This window comes from Rhodnius prolixus, unplaced genomic scaffold (assembly GCF_049639745.1).
Source record: "Rhodnius prolixus isolate KJV_2025 unplaced genomic scaffold, Rpr scaffold_14, whole genome shotgun sequence".
NCBI lineage: Eukaryota > Metazoa > Arthropoda > Insecta > Hemiptera > Reduviidae > Rhodnius > Rhodnius prolixus.
In genome coordinates, this window is record NW_027411594.1 from 4,091,190 (window position 1) to 4,118,170 (window position 26,981).

The window sequence follows — 26,981 nt, forward strand, 5'->3', positions numbered from 1 at the left end:
AAAATTGCCCAGTTTCTACAACCGTACAATACACTTAACTGACACTTTAGATTAGAAGAGCATACCGTAATGTTGCCTTGTACACTAAAAATGGGTATTGGTGTTCTTGGCGTGTGTTTGGCGCGCCTAGAGCAGTGACGTTTAACGCGGCAGAGTTTATGTGGCTTCTTACAAAAAGCGAGGTACTTGGCAATGCCTTCATGTGTTCTAGTTTTAATATAACTAGTCGGTAAGTTTGATTATTTTAAGAATTTAGCTGAATAAGCATCCTTGAAAGAAAGAAATGACTTCGTCGCTGCTATTGGTGCTGTTTACACCGCTGTGAAGCGAGTCATTTTACTGGCTACATACATTAAGGTCAGTTACAAGGCCATGAGGCAATCGCGCCATGATCGTTGTTGTGGATTTCTAGTGTAGGAGAGCATCAGGGCTTATCCTTTAGCTTGATGTCTGGAGTGAACCCTGTTGTAGAAGAATGTGGAAGTCGAAAGAAATATTGAGATTAGTGTAATAATGTAAAGTTGGCTGCATGTGATTACAAAGGGTAGGGACGTAATCAACGCGAGCTTACCGTCCACGACGCCTAATTAGGTAGTTGGACGTTAAGCCCCGCCTGAAAAAATAGGCGATTATATTACTTTACTTACCAGTGAACTCTGATTTTTTGGGGTTAGGTTTTGTTTAAGATTGGAACGTTTTAGTTTTACAGTTCTAGTCCGTGCTTTTAGTCAGGTAATGTAAGCCTTTTCTTAGAGGACGGCCATCTAGGACGGCCGTCAAGAAGTCTGTAGAGAAGAAGAAAACATTTTTGAGTTCAGAGCATCTCCTATTCTTCCCAGATAGTATAGTTACATGGCAGCTGGGATGGACATTCCGTTTAGATAGATAGGGAAGTTTTTTGTGTTTAACTTAACCGTTGCTCATTTACATTTGTCATTTACAGTTACATTTTTATTAAACTTAAATTGGAAATGATTCCATAAAAAGAAAATTCATCAACACTAAAAGAAAAATTGGCAATTAATCAATTGTAAAACGAGTGAAAAGACAAAAACCATACATTCTACTGAATTGATGGAACATACAGATGTACAAATTTTGGCGCACAATTGTGTATAATATCGATCGACAATAACTGACAGGCCAGATCACTTTAAAAACATTATCAGACTAGGCAGGAGCTGCGGAAATCCTTCATCACGATCCATCATGTTTAATTATTCATTCAATTCCAGCTTTATAAATAATTATTTAAATTTTATTATTCAATTTAATAATAAATAAAGTAAAAACGTTCAACGCCTTAAACAATGTTGAGAGAATCGTGTAATCTGATAGGATAGTTGCCTGGAGATGCAGGAATAGAATCGCGAGTTCTGCGATGGAAATAGACTACACATAGTTGTAGTTTGATTAAGGAGGAAAGGGAATGGTGAAAAGACGAAGGGAATTTCGAAGACAAATTGCAAAATGATGTTGGACACATAACAACTGTAGTCCTCAGAATTCCTCTAAGTCTTGCTCCTAGAACAGCCCAAGGATGCTAACAGGAAATATTGATGTTGAAGAAAGCATGAAAATAGGGTACTACCAGAGAGGGGCATCTTTTCAGGGTTGATTTCAATATCACCCGCTGAGAAGTCTGTTCTATCCCAATACACATGCTTGTCTGTGAGAAGCTGTGGTAAAGTTTCATCTTAAGAAAGAACTTAGAAAGGGTTCCCTTCATGTTTACGACCTTCGCACATGAACACATGTTTAAATATTAAACTTCTAGAACCAGGTTATGCCCTAAACTTTTGGGAAATAGAAAATGATAACGATAGGTTTGTCAATTAAATCACAGCACACTTTGAAGTAGTTGTTTTTATAAAGTTTTTTGTTGTTTTCTTTTGGCAAGAAATAACAAGTGAATAGAGAATAAATATCAGCAAAAATAAAAGAACAATAATATCCTGTACAAAGCGGCTTCAGAATAAACAGACAAAGAATTCATATAATAGTTTCAAGATGTCTGCCTGCCTTATTGAAGAACATGATCGCCTGATATTTTAGAGAGTTGGCTTCAATAGCCGGGTGTTATTTTTATGCGCAATTCAATAAAGGAGATAGAGGAATAATTATTACGTTTGAAGTTCCATCGTTTGTGGCGCGCGTACTCAAGCGTGTTGGAAGGCAACAAGCCCTACCACAAAGCGAGAGAAAGATTCCATCAAAACTTTTAATTTTTTTATGAAGCCAAAAATGCAATTTAGTAACTGGGTAAACCTGCACAGTGCAAACTGGAATACCACGCCAACACTCCCCACTTCTACCTGTCATCCTCCCTCTTTCTCTTTCTATGCACTTTTATCGTAATATCTTCTGGGTAAATCTATTTTAGGGAGTCTTAAAAGACTACTATTAGATCATAACTAAAAGCTGATGTAGGTCGTTGGGTTCCCAGGACTGTGTAAGTACAGGTTGTCTCACAGGGCACTTAAAAAAGTCAGGCCTAGTACTTTCGTAACAATACAAGATTTTGTAAAACGATGGACGATTCTCCACTCTTCTGATGGACTACGATTCCATCAACTAAGAAAGCAGCAAATAAATAAGAGTTAAAAAGAAACCCGAATGGAACGCATGGCAGAAAGGCAAAATGTTGCCCATTCCCACATTACATAGTACACGAACCTTAAATAGCCAAAAAATTAGAGTTCTAATCCCAACATTCTGCCAAATTTTATCGAAATCGGGATAAGATTTTTCAGAGTTAATAATAATAAATCCTAAAAAAAACATTAAAACGTCTATTTCCAGTAAAGAAGCAATATCCTTAATTTCCGAATTAACGCAATAAATTCATTAAATCAGTGGTAAGAAAAAGTAATAATCGTTACAAGACAGTAACCTTCTTAAAGCACGCAAATATAACCACTAAAACATAAGACTATGTTATTTCTCCACAAGTTAGCAAACCTTCACATTATAATGTACCATTGAAATTGTAACATTTAGCTATTTTATTAAAAATAATTACTACATCCGCAAGCCTTGAGGATAAATTTCCATATGTGTATGCGAAAAGAAGTCCATTAAATTCGGTTCAGTGGTTTTGCAGATTGGTGTGGCTTTGTTTTCTTCTTTAAGTTACTTTTAATTTTACGATTATTGCATTTTTTTGTTTTTTCGAAACCGCTCCGATTAGAAACTTATTCAACCAATGAATGATGCCTAAAAGATGAAGTATTGTGGTACTAGGTTCGATTCCCAGTCTATTTTTTGTTTATTATTTTTTTTATTTTGAAAGTTACAACAGCACTAGCTGCACTGTTAGTAAACAATTAAACTGTGCTTTCAAAGCGCCACGATAGCCGAGCGGTTATAGGCTAGACCCGCAAAGCTAAGATGTATTGTTGGTTAGTGGATTCGATTTCTAGTCTAAACCTTGGATTTTATTTAATGGTTTTAATCTTGTAAGGCGCCCCATTAGCCGAGTGGTTATAGGCTAGACCCGCAAAGCTAAGATGTATTGTTGGTTAGAGGGTTCGATTTCTAGTCTAAACCTTGGATTGTATTTAATGGTTTTAATATTGTAAGGCGCCCCATTAGCCGAGAGGTTATAGGCTAGACCCGCAAAGCTAAGATGTATTGTTGGTTAGAGGGTTCGATTTCTAGTCTAAACCTTGGATTGTATTTAATGGTTTTAATATTGTAAGGCGCCCCATTAGCCGAGAGGTTATAGGCTAGACCCGCAAAGCTAAGATGTATTGTTGGTTAGAGGGTTCGATTTCTAGTCTAAACCTTGGATTGTATTTAATGGTTTTAATATTGTAAGGCGCCCCATTAGCCGAGAGGTTATAGGCTAGACCCGCAAAGCTAAGATGTATTGTTGGTTAGAGGGTTCGATTTCTAGTCTAAACCTTGGATTGTATTTAATGGTTTTAATATTGTAAGGCGCCCCATTAGCCGAGAGGTTATAGGCTAGACCCGCAAAGCTAAGATGTATTGTTGGTTAGAGGGTTCGATTTCTAGTCTAAACCTTGGATTGTATTTAATGGTTTTAATATTGTAAGGCGCCCCATTGCCTAGTGGTTATAGGCTAGACCCGCAAAGCTAAGATGTATTGTTGGTTAGTGGATTCGATTTCTAGTCTAAACCTTGGATTTTATTTAATGGTTTTAATCTTGTAAGGCGCCCCATTAGCTGAGCGGCTATAGGCTAGACCCACAATGCTAAGATGTATTGCTGGTTAGTGGATTCGATTTCTAGTCTAAACCTTGGATTTTATTCTTTATTCTTGTAAGGCGCCCCGTTAGCTGACCGGTTATAGGCTAGACCCGCAATGCTAAGATGTATTGTTGGTATAGTGGGATCGATTCCTGGTCTAGGTCTTGGATTTTAATTAATGGTTCTACGTAATATGAGGACTTTGTAGTAAAGTATGTTTGATAGTCGCCTCCGTTCGCGACACATAATTTAGTAGTTGCGACGTGAAGCCTGCTTAAAAAAAACTTCACTTTACTTTATATATATCAAATTAATGTACATTATAATTCTGTCCACAGCCCTGATTACCTACCCAGTTCCTAAGTCGAATGCTTGGCTGGATCGAAAAATAATACAAAAATTATGACTGAAATTGGCAATAACTTTTTTTTATTTTAGAGAAAAAAACTTAAATATTAAAAAATAATCATTTTTTCAGGATTTCTGAGGGGTTCTTCGACACCTTAGCGACCATTAAAAAATCAAAATACTTACAAATAAAACAGCATAGATTTGAAACTTGACCACTCACCTGTAACAAAAAAAAAAAAGAGGTAAGTTTATAATTGCAAATAGAAAAATCATAATTAAAGGAAGAGTGGTTAGGGTACTGGACCTCTAACTGGAGGTTTTCTCCGTTCTTAGATTGTCTCTATCTAGAAGCTTATTGTCCGGTGATGGATGATGTAGTCTATTTAACAAGAGAACACCGTCCAGTGTAATATGCTTTGTAGATGTTTCTGACTTCTCTAAATTAATTTTTTTAAATTAATTAATCTAAATTAAATTATTGTGTGTTGACCCTGATGATAGCATTTTGTAGATGCTGAGACCTACTTAATATTACGTAGATGAGAAAAAAGAAATTTACTTTTATAAAGAGTATAAAATTTATGTAAAGAAAATTTATTTTGTATACCAACTTCATTTTCCTAATTAATAACAATAACAAAAATTAAAACAAGGTCGAAATATTTCCATAGAATTAAAATCATTTTACTAAATTAAAAAAAAAAATTAATTCCATTAAAAAAGTAAAACAGGAAGAAACAAAAAATTGCTGGTATGTACTTTACACTTCCGTTGGGTTAGTTTTCATTTCATATCAGCAGCCAATGGAATTGTTTTATGGCTTTATTTTCCACGTACAGACAGCTTTATCGTAGCCGGAAGCTAGTAGCGCTCAATGTACCGGCGATTAGCTCTATACAAATAAATGTGTAGAATTGAGGATTCTATTTTGTTTAAGCATTGATTTCAAAAGCGCAAAACTTTTTTGAAGAATTTTAGTAATTACTACATTGTTTTTTACAAGTCCATACGTAGTAATAAAATGATACTTCAAAGGGGGAAGTCTACTCCCACCATTTCTAGTACTTTCCTAAAACAACATCTCCGAGACAAACTATTGGATAACACTTGTAATAACTACCGTCTTTTTCCGAAGATAAGACACTGTCTTACTTTCTTTTTAGGTCCAAAATATGTGCTAGGGCTTATTTTCGGAGGAGGGCTTCAAGTACAATAAGTAGATTTTGTTTAATATTTATTTATATACAGAAATTTAAATTTATCCAATTACAGTGATGTCATCTTCTTCTAGAACATCGTCATAAATTGTCAAATTTTGAATTCCGTATTGATTTTCCTCCAAATCCATTTCCTGTGTTCGTCAAAAGGTCCGAATCTCTCATGTCTTGCAATATAGCTATCGTTAAATGATTACTTCTTGTCTGAAGCAGCCTGTTCGTAGTGTATTAGAAACACAACTGTCAGCTATTTTGTCCCCAATGAATTTTTTACCCAATTCACAACTTCTTGTAAGCCTGGCTTTACAAAATCACCTCGTTGATTTCTCACCATTCTGTTTTCAATATATTCATTGATTTCCATCCGCAAATGATCCTTGAATGGATCCTTGTTTATTGCAATGTCAAGTGTCTGGAGGTAGCCAGTCATTCTTGCCGGAATCATTATTTGATCAATCTTCCTCTCAGCAAGAAAATTTCGTCATGTCTTTAGCGCGGTGAGTACACTGGCTGAATCCCATACTAGTAAACCTCTGTTTCGACCCCTCAACAGTGGTGGCAGAATAAAATCGCCCCACATTCTTATAACTGCTTGGTTGCACCAGACTTTTTCACTTTCAAGAACATAAATTCCTGAATAGCGTTCAATCTTGTCTTTTTTTACCTTTAGTGATGATAAAATGGTGATAATTTCTTGCCATCTGAAATATTAGGGCAGCTAGAGATACCTACTAAATTCAACAGTTTACAAAAGCATTTTTTAAACGAATTATATTTTTCACATTATTTCTTATATTCCAAAAAGTCCCGAAAATCAAGCAAGGGCTTATTTTCGGGGGATGTCTTATTTTCAGAAAAAGACGGTAAGTGCATGAAACGTAAAAATAAATACGAGTGAAACGTTGTGAGTTTAAAGGATAATTTGTGGAGATAAAACTTTCGAGAATAAATAAGAGAAATGTTGCTGAAAAATTATGAATAAACAAAAATCAATGTTCTAAATTTATTAATGAAAAAAAAAATAAGAAAGACGAAGTTTATTTTTAATTTAACACTTCCCAAAAGCGCCATCTTTTGTAATCACAATATGAGCAACATAAAAATAGAGAACAGTACCACAAAATGTCGCTAGAGAGCAACATAGTAAAGTTTAGAATGATAGCGGGACCCTCTCTGTCGGTGCCAACGAGTATTGCCAGAAACATCGTGTGTACGCAACTATTCTCACCGGCTGCCAAAACGTAATTGTAGTTTTAGCACGTAGTTTTTATACGCGCTCCCTTACCCGTTTTATTTTACTAGTTATTCTTGGTGAACGGCCGGCCGGCTGGCGAGATGCACGATTCGAAAGATTGTATTTTAACGGCACGAAATAATTTCTTTTAAAGGAAACACTTTCATTTTACGTTTAAATTCAGTTTGTTTTGGTTTTCTTTTAATTTTCTTAAAATGGGAACGTAGGATTACTTTTTATATTTTGTTTAAATTTTTCTGAATGGACGCAGATATGAGGACTTCATTCATACGTGTAGTATGTCTATTGATAATTTGTATTGAAGGTAAGAAATTTATTTAAATTTTATATTTATCTCCTACATAATTTATTATTTATAAAAAATAAATAATAATTTATTAATATGTACATATTAATTTTTTGTATAATTATTTGTTCTTAAGTATTCAAGTTTTGATGGAATTCCCAGTTGACTTAAAATAAGTGCAACATACTTTTATCTATAGCATTATCTGTTGGCTATTCGTTCGCCTACCAATAAAATATTTTATTTTCACTGTTATCTATGGTAATTTGTAAAAACGTAATAATTAAATATTAATAAAAAAAAAGGACAATTTTTTATTATTGCGCGCTTTCAAAATATCTTTTAAAACGACAGTCTTTTAACCAATCCCAAATTACTTTTAAGAAGCGAAATTTTTTTTAAAAAAAAAATATCTGTCTGTCAGTTCTTGTTCGCGGTTAAGCGGAATGACGTCATATCAGATTTTCGAGAAAATTCATCCTTTATCGATCGATTTTTCTCATATATCATAGTAAGAGAAAATGTAATATCTTCCGTGTCGAAATTTTTCTCGTGATACGATTTGGTTTCGCTTACACGAAGACCTTTAAATTTTCTTTCTTTACTTTTTTTTCCCCAATTCTGATTCGTTGGATGTAAGATAACTCGTATTTCTTTTTTGTTTTTGCCAAAACTGCGAACATATATCAGCCATTGCTGATGACACACATCCTGATTTGTTGTTTTTTTTTTTTTTTTTTGCAATCACGAAAGATCTTACACTATGGACAGGGCCGGATTTAGATGAAAAGAGGCCCTAGGCTATTCCACTTATGAGGCCCTTTCACCTCCAATTTTTAAGTTTGTAAATTACCTGAGAGATAATAAAATACATCACCACTATGATACATATATACCAATATGTTAAATGTTAATTTATAATATATTTTGTTTTTAGAATAGTGTAATTTTAATTTTGCTAGCAATTTGAATGTAGGCCCCCCCTCTTGATCTTGAGGCCCTAGGCTGAAGCCTAGTTAGCCTATAGGAAAATCCGACCTGATTATGGTCATAGTTTAAAATATGAAGAATTTTAGACTTATCACCGGAAATACATCTTTTTTTCAAAACCCAGTGGCTGCAAAATAAAGAAACTTTTTAAGAACGAATTTTGAAAAAGTTGAGAAGTCTTAGATGTTTAAGATTGTTTTATTTCGGTCTGTGGTTAGTTAATATTGTCTTTTTTCTGATTCGTAAGTTTTGACCCAAACTATGCAACTGAAAATGCAATTTTTCAGTCAAATTTAATACTTTACCATCTTAGTATCTCATCCCATTTCCAAGAACTACCCTTAATCGAATTCTGGGGAAAAATGTTTTCTGTAAAAGTTGTAGATTATTTTTTATTAATTTTTTTTTTTTTGGTAGGGAGCCAAAATTGTGTGAAAAATCTTCAAAATACGGAAAATTCTATTCGAAATAGTGGCTTTTCTGGTCAGTCGATTTTCCTCAAATTTGGAAATCCTGTCTCACAATTGATTTTTATTAATATTATACAGGTGGTAAGAGTGTACAATAAACAGTAATGGCACGTTAGAAGAAGGTCCAACCAACCACTTCTTTCAGATAATCAAGAAATTGCAAATTGAAGTTATAGAGATCTGCTGTTCATTATTTTCGGTGACTGAATCATAGTTTCTCAATAGGATGAAAAAAATTAATGCCAGTTTCAGAGTCATTATAAACTTTATTATGCCGCGAGCTTTCGACCTATGGACTAGGTCACCTTCAGGGCTAATTTACAGTATACTGTTTTTACATCATTAGAAGGTTGTTGTGTCTTCTGTCTTGCCTGTTCATGGACTGAGTCTGTCATTTTTATTCAATTTTTCATCATTTATATTTAGTCATTTATTCATCAATCATTTTTAGGATTTGACACAGATTATTGGACAGATTCAGTTAATGAACAGACAAGACAGAAGACACACCAACCTTTGTAGAACAGTAAATTGTAAATTAGCCCAGAAGATCCAGTCTCTAGGTCGAAAGCTCGCGGAATAATAAAGTTTATAATGACTCTGAAACTGGCAATAATTTTTCATCCTATTGTTATAGATCTACATATTGCAATAAGATGATTTTTTAAAATAATTTTCTTTAACACTCAGGAGCCCCCTTGATGTTATAATAACTGGCAATGCCTGTGTACACTCAAAATCCAAAAATCTTCAATCGACAGTTCACTAGAAATTCGCAAATTCTGCTGTAATCAGTATTTATTAAAAATGCCAAAAAAAGATTTCAGATTTGGTTAAGGCTAAATTTAAGGGTGAAAACTTGGCGATTCACAAGGAAAAACGGCTTTCCTAAACTAAAAAGTTCCTTGAGTAAATTTTCTAAATAAAGATTATAAAGTATATTAAATATATAACCGTTCAGTGAAGCGGTACTATTCCCTGTTTTATCGCAAAGTTAACCGTTGGTTCCCATGTGGGCAATTATTTACCAATCTAAAATATGCACGCACATAATACATACTAACTACTCCTTAACAAAAACTTACAGTTTAAAAAGTTAAGTATAAGGGTTGATTGAACGCCAAAAGGTACACAAATCAGCAAGTACCCAACATTTCATTAATACTTCATTGATATTATTTAAGTAATTTTACCGCATTAATTTTCATTAATATTTTTTAAGAATTTATTAGATGTCACATACCAATATGCTGGCCATTTTCATCTACAAAATATTTGTTCAAGTAGCACACCATTTAACTTAGATTGACTGTAATATCTATTTATCTATAATAATCAAACTATTAATCACTGGTGAAAAAGAAAACGTTATAAAAAATTAAAAAAATATGAGGCTAAAAAATTCAAAAACTTTTTTAAAAAATGCTTACACCAACTTACATCAATGATTTTATTTATTTTTATTTTTAAATAAAAATCGTCGGTTTAAGTTCATTCTTCGATTAAAGTAATTGTTATTTTATGAAGTAGTCAAACGTTTATTAATAATAGGTAATAATTATCTGGCTTTATCGCAAATAATATAGTTTTCTTCAATTACATTCTCCATCTAGGTGTTCTTCCCACAATGTTGTGTATATGTAATATAAAATAAATAAGATATGCATATTTTTAGGACAGCTAATTATTCTAGTATTTTACCATAAGTAAAATTAGGGGGACTAAATTAAATTACAATTGAGAAATGAATAAATAATGTTGAATAATCTACTTGTTATTAACTGTGTGTTATTTGTCCTCACGAATATTTCGGTAAGACGAATTCAAGACTGAAATATTGCTTTAAATCCTCCGTGATTCAAATTTAAACAGTAGCCGACTCTAAATTTGTCTTTTTCTAATTTAACATGCATGTATATGTGACAACTTCAGAATCAGAAGAATAATTTGGAATAGAGTTAAAATAAAGTACCTATTTATACGAAGATATAATATACATTTTATCACAATTATAACTATTATGAATGAACTGGCCAGCATAAGGGTATGTGACATCTAATAAATTCTTAAAAAATATTAATGAAAATTAATGCGGTAAAATTACTTAAATAATATCAATGAAGTATTAATGAAATGTTGGGTACTTGCTGATTTGTGTACCTTTTGGCGTTTAATCAACCCTTATACTTAACTTTTTAAACTGTAAGTTTTTGTTAAGGAGATTTTTGTACCTTTTGGACAGATTTTCCTTTTTGTCTATTAGCAAAGTTACATATCTGCTTTACAGATTGGATTTATTTAAAATTTGGAATAAGCTATTCTATCATTATAACCTGATAAGGTGTTAAATCGGAACCGTAACTACCACTGGAGAGATCTTTTTAAAGAATGGTTATAGTTGCGGTCCCCAAACCATCCTCAATAACAATTTTTTTGAGAAAGCCTTTTTATATAAAATAGGAAGGTATTTGTACGTAAATAGCAAAATTAAACTGCGATTTCAGTACTTCCTTTTAAGAGGAGCAAGAAAAATAAACTGCGATTACAGTACTTCTTTCTAAAAGGCAAAGATTTTGAATCGAACGACAATTCATTGATGTAAATCGGTTCACTCATTGATAATTTTAACGATTGCAGTACTTCCTCTTAGTAGGTGTAAGAGCATGATGGCACTTCACAGCCACGTAGAGGAGCTTTAATCACTTCTTCGTGCTAAATTTTATCAAAATCGGGTTATGCTTTGTAGAAATATTGGTAATAATAGTTTTAGAAAGGGCCTTATTTGGGTGGGGCAAACTCCCCTCCTTATGAGGCATAGCGTCGAGACTTTTAAAGTACAAATCTGTACAAAATTTCGATTCGATTGACACTCCATTCATGAAAATCGGTTCACGTGTCGATAATTTGAAACGATTGCTATACTTCCCCTTAACAAGTGTAAGAGCAGATCGTCGCTTTATTGTTAGGTAGGGGAGCCCTAACCCTATCATCCTACCAAATTTTATCAAAATAGGGCCAAGATTTACAGAGTAATTAGTAATAATAATTTTGGAGGGGGCCTTACATAAAGGGGGCTAACTCCTCTCCCATTCGATGTACAGGGCCGAGACCCCCAAAAGGCACATCTACATAAAGTTCCGAATCGAATGACACCTCATTCATGAAAATCGGTTCACGCGTTTAGGCGCTACGTTGTTTACAAAAAAGGTAACAACAAGAACAACAAGAAGAAGAAGAACAAGAACAAGAACATTTTTTGAAAAAGCCGTTTTTGCTCATTTTCGGCAACTTTTTTCTCGAAACCTATTAGATCTGGGTGGTTGCAAAAAAATTATAGTTATAAAGGAGAATTTGGAGTAAGATTTAAAGAAAATTTGGGAATTTTATCTTTTATAGAAAAATAGAAAAAAATTGTCAAAGTTGGGTGTTTTTCAACGTTACGCTTTTTCGTGCAGTTTTTGATGGTCAACCCTTATACAACTGTCCTACCGGACAGTTTTAACTAGGGGTCAAAAGAATGCGCAATACATAGCTTTAACCAAAATTAAATCCATAAAAACGAACAGCTTAGTTTTTACAACGACGTGATGTGATGATCAGGGTTGTCATACCACATTTTTATTCGGACATCTTTCAATTTTTCTTTTGAAATTTGATTAATATCATTAAACTAAACAAGTTAACCCTATTTACTGATGTTTACAAAATTAACTTCTTTTCACTTCATCCAAATATGCATCCTAGAAGATCCGTCAATAGCTTTGCCAAGAAGAAATTGAATACATAAATCTGCGTAAACAGTTTATGCTAATGAGAGTGAAATTCACTTTAGATTATCTACTAGTGGAAAGTCTTGTAAACAGTCTGTAGTTTATATTCCCTGCTTATATACCCTGTATATACGATCCAGCCTTTCATTCATATTCGTTAATAGAATTATGTGTTTTTCAGTAGGACTGCTTAGTAATTTTTGTAATTTCCGTTTTATTTATTACTTTCCCTCGAGATTTTATTTGGAAAATATATATATTTTCTCCTCAAAGAAATCAACAAGTTTTCTACACCCCCCACTTTTGATGATTCCATAAACATTGGTTGAGAAAAGCGAGCAATTTATTTGGTAACTTCATGGATTCTCAAGTTCACTTATTTCAAGGACCTCTAGCTCTGAGGAGAGTCCAAAAATGGTTTGACTGTTAAATGTCACTCTCTGTGGAGATTATGTTTTATATCTTGTAGGACATGGAAGGCGTTATTCATTAAATTTGGGTTTGCAGAGCCATCCGGGCATTAACGCTGCACTGTATCGGGCCGTTTAAAAGAGACACTTCAACCGAAACTCTCCCAAAACTGACAAGAGATCATCTCCAAACAAGATAATGGCCGATGCTGTGCATACTAACCAGCCATCCATTACATGCATTGGGTGATCCTTCCCCAGATGTAGCCATTTTCGACTATTTACGTTTTTAGCTCTACTTTTTTTTTTTTTTTTTTTTTTACAGCGCATCAGCTGTTAAAGCTATTAGCACTTTCTTAATTACCAGCACCCCAAAACACGGCCACCTTGCTCCATCTAGAGATTTCAAATGACGACCTAATATATTCCTATTTCTTACAAGGCTAGTTAAATGCACAACATCGGCCATTATCATGTTTGGAGATGATCCCTTGTCAATTTTGGTAGAGTTTCTGTTGATTAGCCTCCTTCTCAAATGACCAGATTGCTCTGCATCCCAAACCTTAATGAATAACGCCTTCCATGTCCCACTAGTTCATTAATGAATTCGTTATTAATACATTCCTTCACTGTAACATTTTATTATTGTGTGAACTTGCATAATATTGAAAACAACAATCTCTTCAGTAAAAACTCGTAAGTTTCAAAGACTTTTGCACGGAAAGTCATATAAACATCTACGTCAGTTTTTGGTCACTTCGAAGTCGAGGTTTCATTGGTCCTATCCGTTTTGAAATCCTCCGAGTCCGAAAATAAATATGATTTTTAGAAATCGTTGCGATAAGAGCAACCATCTGTAATGGTTTATTACTATCATATTATTTTTTTTTACCCAAATATTTACTAGCCCATAGTAATTTTCATTCCCTTTTCAAGCTCTCTGTACTTGGTCTTTTAATGGGCATGGATAACAGGGTTATGTATAAAAACTTGGCTTGAAGCTACGTTTTCACAAAATGCCCGCTATAGCTATAAGTGCTTAAGTTTTCATACTTCATTGTGGGTTACCTTCAGTGGCCCAGTTTTCTAGAGATAAAAGTGTAAATGGAGTTTAAGAGGAACAGAGTATTTTGTTGAATAGAACCTTCCCTGCGGGCGTTTCTTTACCTAAAATGGCCCCCTACTTTATACCTATCATATTTCCAAACTATCCCCTCCATTGGAGGTAATCCGATTTTACATTATATTCATGAAAAATTAGTGAATGTTTTAAAACAATATATTTTTTTTTAATCAAACAATATTTAAAGTAAAATCAGGCGCGAAAACGCAGATGACCTTCTCAAAATACCATTTTGAAGATTCTAACAAATTTTTCTTTATGAATTATTAATTTTTACTAAATTTTAATGGGTTAATAAAGCGATATTATAACGTGTATTTCGAGTGAAAACGTATCGAAGATTGAAGACGATAGAAGGACTTCTTCTTTTAGTTCAATAAGATTAATATAAAAATACAAATTTGGAACATTCGATCGTATTGCATTAACACTCAAGTTTCACATTTGTTAACAAGACTAATTAGAAAAATTACATTAACCAATTAGACGATGTAATAAAAAAAGGTACAGAAAGCGCGAACAAAGCGACAGATTCATGGTGTGTTAAATGGAGGCCACACTAACTTCCGGCATGCTCTAGAAGCCTTTCAGCAATAATTTAAATTGCACTATTTAGCCACCAGTGCATTATTTGCCAATGAAGAGAGTCTCAGGTTCTAATTTTTACAGGGAATTGAATTTATAGGTCTAGGACAGCTGAGAGCTGTACGTGCTGCCAGCTGCTTGACGCCTGTGACGTTTCATCACACCTTTAACTTAATCATTTAAGTCCAAATCTTCCCCAGAGTGTCATATATAATCAATTCTAATCGGCTTGTTTTATGTACAAAAAAAAAAAATCGTCCTTTCACATTATCCCCTAATTGTAATCATTGAAGATTGATTACTAAAAACGTTTTGAGCTCAACTCAGAAAGCACACAATTGAGGAACAGAACATTTGAGTAAGCAGAATTTCATTGATCGAACAATAGTTGTTCTGAATTTGGAAATGTTATTCGAGCGAGAATAGCCTAGGAAATAATCTATTTAATTATAATCTTAGTAGAATTTTTGTATGGGCACAAGACAGAGGTACCAAGTACTGGAGGAATATCTATTGCAAAGAGTCATACCACATTCCCTTACTGTTGTAGTAAAAAATAAATAGATAAATATATAAAATAAAGTAAACTAAAGACTATTTTACATATGGCGACTAGCAAACACTTTATTGTTAGATTTCTCGCAATAACCATTAAAGGTACAGATAGGGGAATATATACTAGTACCGGAATACATCTTAGCTTTGCGGGTCTAGCCTATTAACCACCTAACATACTTTACTATAAATTTCTCGTATTAACTATTGAATAAAATAAAAGTTCTAGTCTAGAAGTCGAATCCACTAACCAACAATACATCTTAGCTTTGTGGGTCTAGCCTATACTCGTAACCGCCTAAGGCTGGAAACATAGTGGAGCGGCGATGATAGCGAAGAGCAAAGCGGCGAAATCAAACACAAGTAAACATATGGGACCGCGCATAGTGGCAAGCAAAGCGAAGATAGAGCAACGCTATCTATAGAGAGTAGAGCAAAGCGTTATGACATGTTTGATTTCTTCGCTCTCATCGCGCTCAATTTGTAAAGGTTATTTTTCAAAGGTTATGGATATTGATACATTTAGTTTAGTTTGTTTAAAGAAACCTCTGTGGAACATAGTATTTGCGAAGCTACAATAGTTTTTAACAATTAATAATTAATAGTTAAAATTAATTAACAAGTAGTTAATGGAGAATTCAGGTAATATTTGCTACATTTAATTGGTTCTCAATCCCTTAATGCTAACTTTCATCTAAATACTAGGCAAAATTAAATTACATTTTCACGTCCTACTACTTCTGATCAGAACGAATTCTCCAATCCTTCTGTAGCTTCGTACTACTCCAGTTTTTCAGATGAACAACATTAATTTACGACAAATCATGGTGTAGTGATTTAATAAAATTATTGTTTTTTTTTTTAATTGACTAATTTCTTTTTATCTGCATATATTTCTATTTTTTTATTTATTTTTTTCTAACCTTAAAGTAACTGCTAAGTAACTTAATGGGGTTACACAGATTTATATTTAGTTAATTTTTCTATATTGTGCCTAACTTTTGTTGTGAGTTGTATTATTCAAAAACAATAAAATTTGATTTTGATTAATGGGGTTACACTGGGCTAGTATATATAATCAAATGTTGATAAGACATTCGAAAATACGCATGAAACTTGCCAGGATGTTCCCGAAGTTGTTGGTACAAGTGATGAAATTTACTAAGTTCATTTCTAGACTTGTTTATGTCATGAACACTGCAGCTCCTACTACTAAGCTGCTGCAAATACCAAAGTTTCAACGAAGAATTTTCATATAAAAATAGTTCCTCCATCTTGTTTCGTCGAAAGGAGTAACGCGACTAAACTCGTCACTATGTGCATGCGAATCTTTGCTCGCTGCTCGTCGCTCTCTTTGATTTGAAGCAGCTATCATCGCCGCTTTGCTCGCCGCTCCACTATGTTTCCAGCCTAACATACTTTACTATTTTCTCGTATTAACTATTAAATAAAATAAAAGTTCTAGTCTAGAAGTCGAACCCACTAAACCAACAATACATCTTAGCTTTGCGGGTCTAGCCTATAGCAATTTACAGTTATACAAAACAAGGTAAGGACCAACATGCTATCACAATACCTGCCGCAAGGAGCGCTACGCCATCAAATTTTTTTTAAAAAGCGTGCTCTCAATTTTAGAGTTTTACTCGTACTTGTCCCAAAATACCCATTATTAAAATTCCCAACTAAACTACCCGTAATGGTATTAACATATGTTATCTATTCATCAAAGACTTAGCATCACATCTCACTACAGTAGGTTTCATTCTCGCCTATCTGGTCATCAGAACCTATTAATTCATCAGCGTACTTTACTGGAATTCTAATGGTTGAGTTTTCCTTGAATGTCCCATTTCAGTGAGTGTATTGAACTTGATAAATTTTAAAAGGATTAAGGATTACCTTAGCGGTAGTGCCATTTTACTGAATACTTTTTTGGAAAATGCTTACTTTAAAAAGTACAAGTATAAAATTAAACTACTGTTATGTGCTAAATGTAATTTTCAAGTATGTTTCAATTACTTAAGAAAAAAAGGCGAGTGAGTTTTCAAAACAGATTTCCGGTTCGTTTTTGAGTTGTTTATTTCCATCCATATTATTGGTACAACCACCACATAAATCTTTCTCCTTTTTCTTGTAATTCAAGGGATATCAAAATAAATATTACCGATAAAATAACAGGACTGCCTAGATCACAATATTTCCACGGTAGTTAAAGTACGAAAATCATAAAAAAGAGATTTGATTGGTGAGGCAGTCCTAAAATAAACAGTTTGACTAGTAAAAAAGCATTCATTCAAGACAAAAAAATGGCCATCCATTAATAAATTATTCCATTTCTCTTTCTTCTTTCTCTACGCACCCTCTCTCATAAGAAAAACCAAACTACACGAGAATTACAGATAAGCAACCATTTTTCTAAGTCACTTCGAGCTTTTCCCGACAAGTTTAACGCTCAAATAACCTAGGTATTAAACATGAATGTGAAGGGGCTTTTAAGGAAGAAAACTCTACTTCTAGTTCTACCGGATTATTTTTAAGTTGTAATAAATATGATTTGACAGGATGTTGTGATTCAAAATGTTCATTTAAAAAATAATTATTATTATAATTCGATTTTTGTTAAAAAAACAATTCAAAATTGGTTTATCATACACTGATCATAGGGCGGTTGTAGGCTAGACCCGCAAAGCTAACAAAATCCACAATTTTCAGTGGTTCTCTGATGAAATCATCAAACAGAAAATTAGAACGATTGCAATACTTCCTGTTATGCAAGCTCAGAGAATTAGTAATAGCTCTGTTTATGAAAAGATCTAAGATTCTTTTTCTATGGACATTTCAAATTGTGGCGAGCTACAGGAGGTTTGCCAATTAGCCCGACTTTTATTATAAAATCAAATAATATTCCCAATAAGCCCAATACTCTTTTGTCTTTATATTTTACAGAACCCATCATTTTGGGATAAATGTATAAATTGTCTAATAAATAACTTTTCTACGCGTCAGATCTCATAAAAAAAATAAATAGGATTAACTATGAAAGTGGAAAATTGTATGAAACGTCAGAAAACCTCGGTGGATGGTATCTAAATGGATTTCTCTGTTTCCAGCATCCATGTTGGCAACTCTTTTATCTTTTAATAAATAAATATAAATAATATATATATAAAATGTACTCCATTTTTTATTACTTTTTCCATTTTTAACTTTTTCAATTATAAAAAAAGGATTTCCACTGAAAAGAGATATCTGAGCCAATATATCTCTTACAATTTATCGTCGGAAAATTGGGTATTATGGGTACACTTGATTGGAATGAATTTTTTCGTATTTAACTTTTGAAAAACCCGCTACGCAATGGTCATATGACCTGATTGAAAGGAAATGGACGATCTAGTTACCCTAAAACAGCCTAAAAAATTGGTTGACTCCAAATCCGTAGTATAAATATTAAGATGGACGGAGATTAAACAAATCAATATCCTTCTTAAGATTTTCGGAGGCTGATAAAACAACTGGAGATTAGCTTACACTGCTTTGTGGATGGTTTTAAAAGATGAAAGAACTCGAAAATTCTCAGTTAGGAGGTCTGTCCAACGACTACTTGACAGACACTCTAAGCCACGGGGTCCCCAAACTACGACCCGCGGGCCACATGCGGCCCCCTGAGGACATTTATCCGGCCCTAGCCGCACTTCCGGAAGGGGCATCTCTTTCATTGGTGGTCAGGTGAGAGGAGAAGCACTATACGAGGTGTGTTCAAAAAGTAACGGGAATTTTTAAATTTCGCGGGTTTGGAGAGTCTGATTGTAAAATTTTTTTTTTTATTATGTTGGTACACATGCCCCTGAAGTACGATAAAATTTTCAGTAATATTCATTGTTTACTTCTTAAGTGGCAGCCGTTAAGGTTAGACGTGTTTTTCGAGCTTGGCGATTTTTGTTTGTTAAAAAAAATGGATCAAAGAATTTGTATTAAATTTTGCGTAAAAAATTAAATAAAGTGTGTGAAATGTTAATAAAGGCATATGGTGAGTCTGCTATGAGTAAAACAAGGATTTACGAGTGGTATAAGCGTTTCCAAGATGGCCGCGAAAACGTTGAAGATGACGAACGACCTGGACGTCCAAGCACATCAACAACCGATGAAAACGTGAAAAAAGTGAAAGAAATGGTTATGAACGATCGCCGAATCACAATCAGAGAAGTCGCTGATGATGTTGCCATATCAATTGGCTCATGCCATGAAATTTTTTCGGATGTTTTGGGTATGAAACGTGTGGCAGCAAAATTTGTTCCAAAATTGTTGAATTTCGAACAAAAACAGCGGAGAATGGAAGTTGCTCAAGAGTCACTCAATGAAGTCGACAACGATGCGGATCTACTGAAACGTGTTATAACAGGTGACGAAACATGGGTTTACGGATATGATGTCGAAACTAAGGCTCAATCGTCCCAGTGGAGGCATTCTGGATCGCCAAGACCAAAAGTGCGGTCGAATGTGAAGGTTATGCTCACTGTGTTCTTCGATTTTAATGGCATAGTGCATCATGAATTCTTGCCACAAGGTGAAACAATCAATAAGGAGTACTACCTACAAGTTCAACGCCGTTTGCGTGAAGCAATCCGAAAAAAACGCCCGGATTTGTGGCAAAACAATTCATGGATTTTGCACCACGATAATGCACCTGCTCACACTTCATTGCTTGTTCGTGAATTTTTGGCCAAAAACAAAACTTTAACGATGCCCCAGACTCCATATTCGCCAGTCATGGCTCCATGTGACTTTTTTCTATTTCCAAACATAAAGAGAACATTAAAAGGCCGTCGTTTTACAAGCATAGATGACATTAAAAGCGAATCGCTGAAAGAGCTGAAAGCTATCACAAAGATCGAGTTTCAGAAGTGTTTCGAGGATTGGAAAAAGCGCTGGCACAAGTGTATTGTATGCGAAGGGGACTACTTTGAAGGCGACAATATTAATGTAGATGAATAAATAAATATTTTTTTCAAAAAACGAAAATTCCCGTTACTTTTTGAACACACCTCGTATGTGGCGGTGCCGCTGCAAAGAGCTGCGTCGCTCATATACATACAGTACTACTTCCGGCGTCACGGCTCCGAAAACAGTGTAAAATAACAGCAGAAGTAGGAAGAAAGGCAAAGCACTATAACCAAACCGGGACATTGACCATCTCATTAGCCAAAAAAGCAGGTCCATAATTCCCACAGAAATACTGGGCAGTTTGTTGATTTAAATTTATTTTTATATATTTTTGAAATATTCCATTTGTTCCCGTTTTTTACTTTAAAATAGTTTGTTTTATAGTCCCCGGCCCATCCAACGGTCTGAGGGACAGTGAACCTGGCTCCCTGAGTAAAAAGTTTGGGGACCCCCTGCTCTAAGGTAACAAAGAAGAAAGGAAAAAAACTGTACAATGCCTTATTATGCTTGCCCATGTAAGGGACATGTGCAGACTCGGAACTGTACAGGACATCTAAACGAGCCAATCTCCTTGGAATTCGAACGCTCTCCAGAATTCTATATTAAATGTTTTGTTTTACGTTTTTTACAACTATAAAATCCAAATACATTTCAATATTTTATTGATATTCCAAAGTTCTATTGTGGAATTACTGTCACCTTACGGGCTCACTGGAAAAGGCCTAACCTAAGGTTTTTCTATCTTTCCCTTTTCTATCCTTCCCATCCAAAAGTTTCCCTTTAGACTACGCAATGAAAGTTATAATGTAATTACACATTGACCCTTCATGTTTGTAATTATTGTACATATATTTATACTAAAGTTTATTTATCTATCTATTGAATCGTAACTTTTTATGGAAAGTGGATCGACAAAAGAATTAAACGTGCCACTAAATAAAACTGAATCAAAAAATTAAGTGCATGTAAAATAGATTTGAAAGAGTAGTTCCTAAAATAGATTTTTTTCCAAAATTGGAACTCCCTTAAAACCATGCATTTCCGTTCAAAAAACTCACCGTAGCGAATATCTGCGATAACAATACTTCCTTCCTTCCTTTTTTTTTTTGAACGATAAAAGAAACTCGAAAATTAATTATCATTACATTTCTTATTGAGTTAGCAGTTGCTAGTTGTTAATAATTCATACACTCTGTCCATATTGTGTATGCGAAGTGTGATATATGGCCAACTAGATTCGTGCTGTCCGTGAAAACCAGTTATTAGTGTATATAATATATCCAGTACATCGAGATAATATTATGGACCCCCGTAATATACGTTTATAAATTACCTCCATTATCGTGTGGCAAGAAAATTGGCGTTTAATAAATAATTACGTCATCACATAAATACATATATACAAATTCATTTAGATAGATTATTTAGCTGAATTATTTATTTGGTTGCTTTGGTTATCTACAAATTACTATTGAATTTAAGTATGTAAATGTGTATGTGCTGTTATTGTAAATTATTATTAATATTTTAGACGATTATTACGTTCCATGTACAATACACGAACAAACAAACGCACCATTTCAAAAAAAAAAAAATAATAATAATCCACCTTTTTTTCTGGATAATTCCAGGGAAAACACGAAAGCGAAAATTTGACTTTGATCACATTACTTAGCTAGTAAGATTAAGTAACAAATTAAGTTGTGGTTTCACGATTTATTAAAGGAAGCTTAGAGTAAAAGCATGTAAACAGAAAACTTGCTATAATCTGAGAATGCAGGATTAAAGACTCCACTGTACTGTGAATACTTTGCCTATAGCAGCATGTCCAGGTATTTGTAGAACAGAGGTGGAGCAGTGGATTTTGAAATAACATCGGAAACGGTGGAGATTTAGTGGACTGCCGTCAGGCTAAAGAAATTCTTGGCCTGTCAAAAACGGCTATAGTTGGTTTTAGCAGGTCCCGGATCCGCCAGTTTAGTTCAGGTGTTGGAGTGGACATGCAAATTTAGCGTACCATCTTTTCAAATGCGGGCCTTACCCAGTCTCGCCAATTTGCGCTGGCTGTGGTGAGTCCTATGAGACTGTGCGGCACTTTGTAGAGGTGTGCCCCGTTTATTCTAAAACTAGATTTCTCGTCTTCGGGAGGTCAAATGTCTCCCTACCTGAGATTGTAGCATTTTGGACTCTCTAGGTTTATTCAGTGCACTGGGCGATTGAGTCGCTACGCTTTCTAGTGTCCTGTTACTACTTTATTAGTTTATTATATTTAGCATCTGGCAACCTTTAGCCGGATTTGTTGTTTTAAAGCACCGGGGTATCTCTGATTTGATGAGGGGTGGGCGAGGAATTATGGGCATTTTGGATTGTCTGCGTTCCTTCCCCTTTCTAGTGGAACCGCCCTTTAAATACAATCTACAATGTCCAGGTAGTATGCGAGGATTAGAGTAGCAGCTAGGTTTGGAGGCTACCGTACCATAAATTTGGACTGTTTCCAACCCTGGTGTACAGAAGGTCTTTACGAATGGTGGTTGGCAGAGACAGGCAAAGAAATTCATCATGGGCTAATCACCAAAGCTGACTGCGCAGATTTAATCCCTCAAGGCTGTGTGGTTACCAGGACAATTGTAGGGCCTATTAACCGGCCACTGCAGGCTCAGAAAACACATGCACCAGCTTGGGCCTGGCGGATGATAGCCTTTAGTAGGTTCTGTCAGGAGGAGGAGGAGAAAGAAACGGCACTCTGCACGTGTTGTGTCAGTGTGAGGGACTTGTCTGGCTGAAGATGTCACTCCTCGAGGAGGAAAAAACCAAGACCTGTGAACTACACTCAGGAGCAGCACTCCAGCTGATTAAACGGACGGGCTGTAGAGCGGTGGGAGCCACAATTTGATCCGTTCGATCGAGGTGGCTTAGGCCGTTAAGGTCGCCCTACTAGAATCTAGTCTAACCCTGGTGGCCCACCAAAATTAATAAATTATCAACAACAAGTTGTTACAACGATTCTTGCACATGTGTGGAATCGGAATCAAATATCTAAATAAATAACCACTTGAAATTGTTAATAAATTTCTTATTTGATAAAATATTTAAAAGGTTTTTTTTATAAACTTTAATTCATGTAAATTTCATGTACAAACTTTATGAATGGACATTCCAAAACGGATACCCAACTATAACGGTTAGGGAAATAGTTTAATATTAGAACTTTGAACATGGCCTCTTCTCAGACTGTAACTGAGCTTGAATATAAGCTGCAGTGGTGTAATGTTGCTCCACCCTTGCAGATAAAGCTCCTCTCTCTAGCCTATTTAAAGTTCTCTTTCTCTCTCTCCCTCCTAAACACACTAACTCTCTCTTTGTCTCTCTCCTTTATGAAGCAATCATGCACACAGGAAGCTCTGCGTAAGAAAGCTCTCGTTTTACAACTAACCGTTTTATGTAGTTACATATATGTAACTCTGTATTACGATTATCGCATATTTAATTACATATTGAACGGTTGCATCAATTTTCTAAAATGTAATTTACTTAATGTATTCATTCCAATCTTTTTTTGTTGGATTAATCAGAAATTTCAACTAATTACTTTTATTATGATCATTTAAACTTGAACCTACGTTCAATAACCTACGTGGGGTGGGCGAGGAATAATGGGCATTTTGGATTGTCTGCGTTCCTTCCCCTTTCTAGTGGAACCGCCCTTTAAATACAATCTACAATGTCCAGGTAGTATGCGAGGATTAGAGTAGCAGCTAGGTTTGGAGGCTACCGTACCATAAATTTGGACTGTTTCCAACCCTGGTGGACAGAAAGTCTTTACGAATGGTGGTTGGCAGAGACAGGCAAAGAAATTCTTCATGGGCTAATCACCAAAGCTGACTGCGCAGATTTAATCCCTCAAGGCTGTGTGGTTACCAGGACAATTGTAGGGCCTATTAACCGGCCACTGCAGGCTCAGAAAACACATGCACCAGCTTGGGCCTGGCGGATGATAGCCTTTAGTAGGTTCTGTCGAAGCTAGAAGAAGCTACGTGAATGGAGGGAGCACTTAGGGGGATGGAAGATGAGGTTTTTGTGGTAGAGGTCGAACTTTGGGTCCCGCCCAAACAAGAGGTGCCATCGTTCATATCGCAACTTACAAATTTATTCAATTGCTCGTTGATGTCTTGAAGCATCAAGATTGTCCGAAATGTCAATTAGCCTTTAGAAACAATTTTAGTCCAAAAAAAAGAAGAGAGATGTCTCCAAAAGCAGCAGCATCTTCTTTATTTCTAGATTGGGGGGGGCCTTTTGTGAGGTTGGTAGAAAGTAACTTTTAACTGTGCGATGATATGCGAGCCGTTTTTGTTTCAAACAAACTACGTTGGCAACCCCCCATTCGACACGTCCTTCACTATGGTGACCCATAATTAGCAGCTTCATCTCGCGATAAACACGTTCAGTACTCAATGGACATCTCTTCAGAGTATTTATGCTATTTTTTTTTTAAGGGATTTCGTGTCAAAAGAGAGGCATTGGCAATGGTTTCGATGAAAGAGACCTCGTCTGGGAGTTAAAAAAAAATTTGATTTTGTCTTAAAACATCAGAAATAGCTGCACTGAAACTTCGTGGGCTGCAATCCCCAAATTTTTTAGGCCGTTATGCATTATGACGAGGATATAATTTAAATGCAATTCAATTTAAAACGATAATTTTCGTAAGCGAGTATTAGTTTTGAACATAATGGTTTTATATTTAGTTTAAATGAAGCACGTTTTATGGCTTAAATTTCAGACTATTCACGTTGCACCGGACAGACCACGCTAAATAATTTTATGAAGTACATGAAATTGTTTGATAATGTTGTGAGGCGTCCTTCCATTGTTGTTCCAAATCCCGTTTATACTACAAAACTTTCCTACTAAAAGTTCCTATACAGCCCCATTTTCATTAATAAATAAACTTTAAACCCATGTAAACCGGAAATAGCATTTCCTAGAACATTTTCCTGTTCGTGTATTTTCCTGATATAGGATGTGATGATTTTTTTCCGTACATAATATATATTATAATTATATATTGCTTCGGATTTCATTGTGTATTTTTTTTATGTATTTCTCACTAGCATGAGTTTGATTTTGAATTAAGGCTTCCTTAAAGCCTAGTTAAGAACTAAGTAACTAAGGAACCAGTGGAGATGCCCGTAGTACTGCCGATGACAAAGCAAGTTGTAAGCACCGCTCAGTACCACTCTTTGCACCGCTGTACACACCTCGAATCACTCGACTAGCGGCCTACACAACGGGAAGCATTGCAGTCCGAGAGTCTAGAAATGAAGACTGTGTGGCTATCAATGGTCTTAAACGGTCTAGGTTATACGATGTGATTGGCCCAGTGTATGGCAAAGAGAAAACCTCATTCTTTTTTTTGTTGTTTTGTTTTAACTACGCTAAACAACGTTAAAACCCAAGTGTTCTTTGTTAAACTGGTGTAGTCAATGTGTTGTAGTATGAATGTTTTCTCTTAATTAAAATTACGCGGAACGCAAAGGTAAAAAATATTAACCAGTAGTACATTTCTTTTTTTTTCCTGTTTGTTACATATATGGAAACAGACCCCGGGGTTTAGAAAGATTAGTGGTGCTAGTAATATCCAGAAAAGGTGTATTTATCTTCCAAATGGGTTGTTCAGCTGGCGGATGTTCAACAATTACCCAGTTTGTGCTAAATTAATGATCAACAGAAATTGCTTTGAAGATGGCATCACTGTTGCAATAAATTAGCTTTAAACATTATTCTTATCATTTTAGCATTATTAGATTCTTGATGTGAAACACTAGCATGAGGAGTTTCTCCAACTAGCGGCGGTGAAATTGATTAAATTAATAAAAAATGTCGATTAAAATTATTTCGTGCGACAAAATCGCTAGAAATTAGAAAATTTATTCAGTAAAGAAGCATTTCCGGTCAACCAATTTTCTAAAAAATCTGGACCAACGTTTCCGGTGGAATTTCAATCAGCACGATTGCAATACCCCCTTTTCTCACTAGTAGAGTAACAGGAAGTAAAAGATCGTGAGTGTAAAAAAAGTATAAAATAAAATTATCGCTAATTTCCGTCATAATCTTTTAGAACTTTTTGCCAAGCTCTCGGCCTAAGGACTAGATCATCTTCAGGAGTTGTACTAGTTGACAATTATAATAAAGTAGTCAAGTAATGTAAAGTAATCGCCTATTTTTTCAGGCGGGGCTTAACGTCCAACTACCAATTAGGTGCCGTGGACGAAGGCGACTAGCAAACATACTCGTACTTTACTGTAAATTTCTTTTTATTAACCATAAATTAAAATCCAAAGCGTAGACCAGGGAATCGAACCTACTAAACAAACAATACATCTTAGCTTTGCGGGTCTAGCCTATAACCACTCGGCTATCGTGGCGCCTTACAAGATTTAAACCATTAAATAAAATCCAAGTTCTAGAACTGAGGAATCGAATCCACTAACCAACCATACATCTTAGCATTGCGGGTCTACCCTATAACCGCTCAGCTAATGGGGCGCCTTACAAGATTAAAACCATTAAATAAAATCCAAGGGCTAAGACCAGGGAATCGAATCCACTAACCAACAATACTTCTTAGCTTTGCGGGTCTAGCCTATAACCGCTCAGCTAATGGGGCGCCTTACAAGATTAAAACCATTAAATAAAATCCAAGCTCTAGAACTGAGGAATCGAATCCACTAACCAACCATACATCTGAGCTTTGCGGGTCTAGTCTCTTAACCGCTCGGCTATCGTGGCGCCTCACAAGATTAAAACCATTAAATA

General features: G+C 35.0%; 1 protein-coding gene across 7 annotated transcripts in view; it reads left to right on the forward strand.

The window, feature by feature from the left end:
• The first annotated feature begins 6,942 nt into the window (after positions 1–6,942).
• Positions 6,943–26,981, forward strand: part of LOC141451698 (uncharacterized) — a 221,597-nt gene continuing 201,558 nt past the window's right edge. For 6 of the 7 annotated variants that reach the window (XM_074123226.1, XM_074123227.1, XM_074123229.1 and 3 more), the window contains exon 1: positions 6,943–7,339. Coding sequence is in view for 1 of the 7 variants with exons in the window: in XM_074123234.1 (XP_073979335.1) it covers positions 7,276–7,339 (64 nt within the window). In the remaining 6 variants the exon portion in view is untranslated. The remainder of the gene's footprint in view (positions 7,340–26,981) is intronic. The other variant, XM_074123234.1, reaches the window with a different exon arrangement.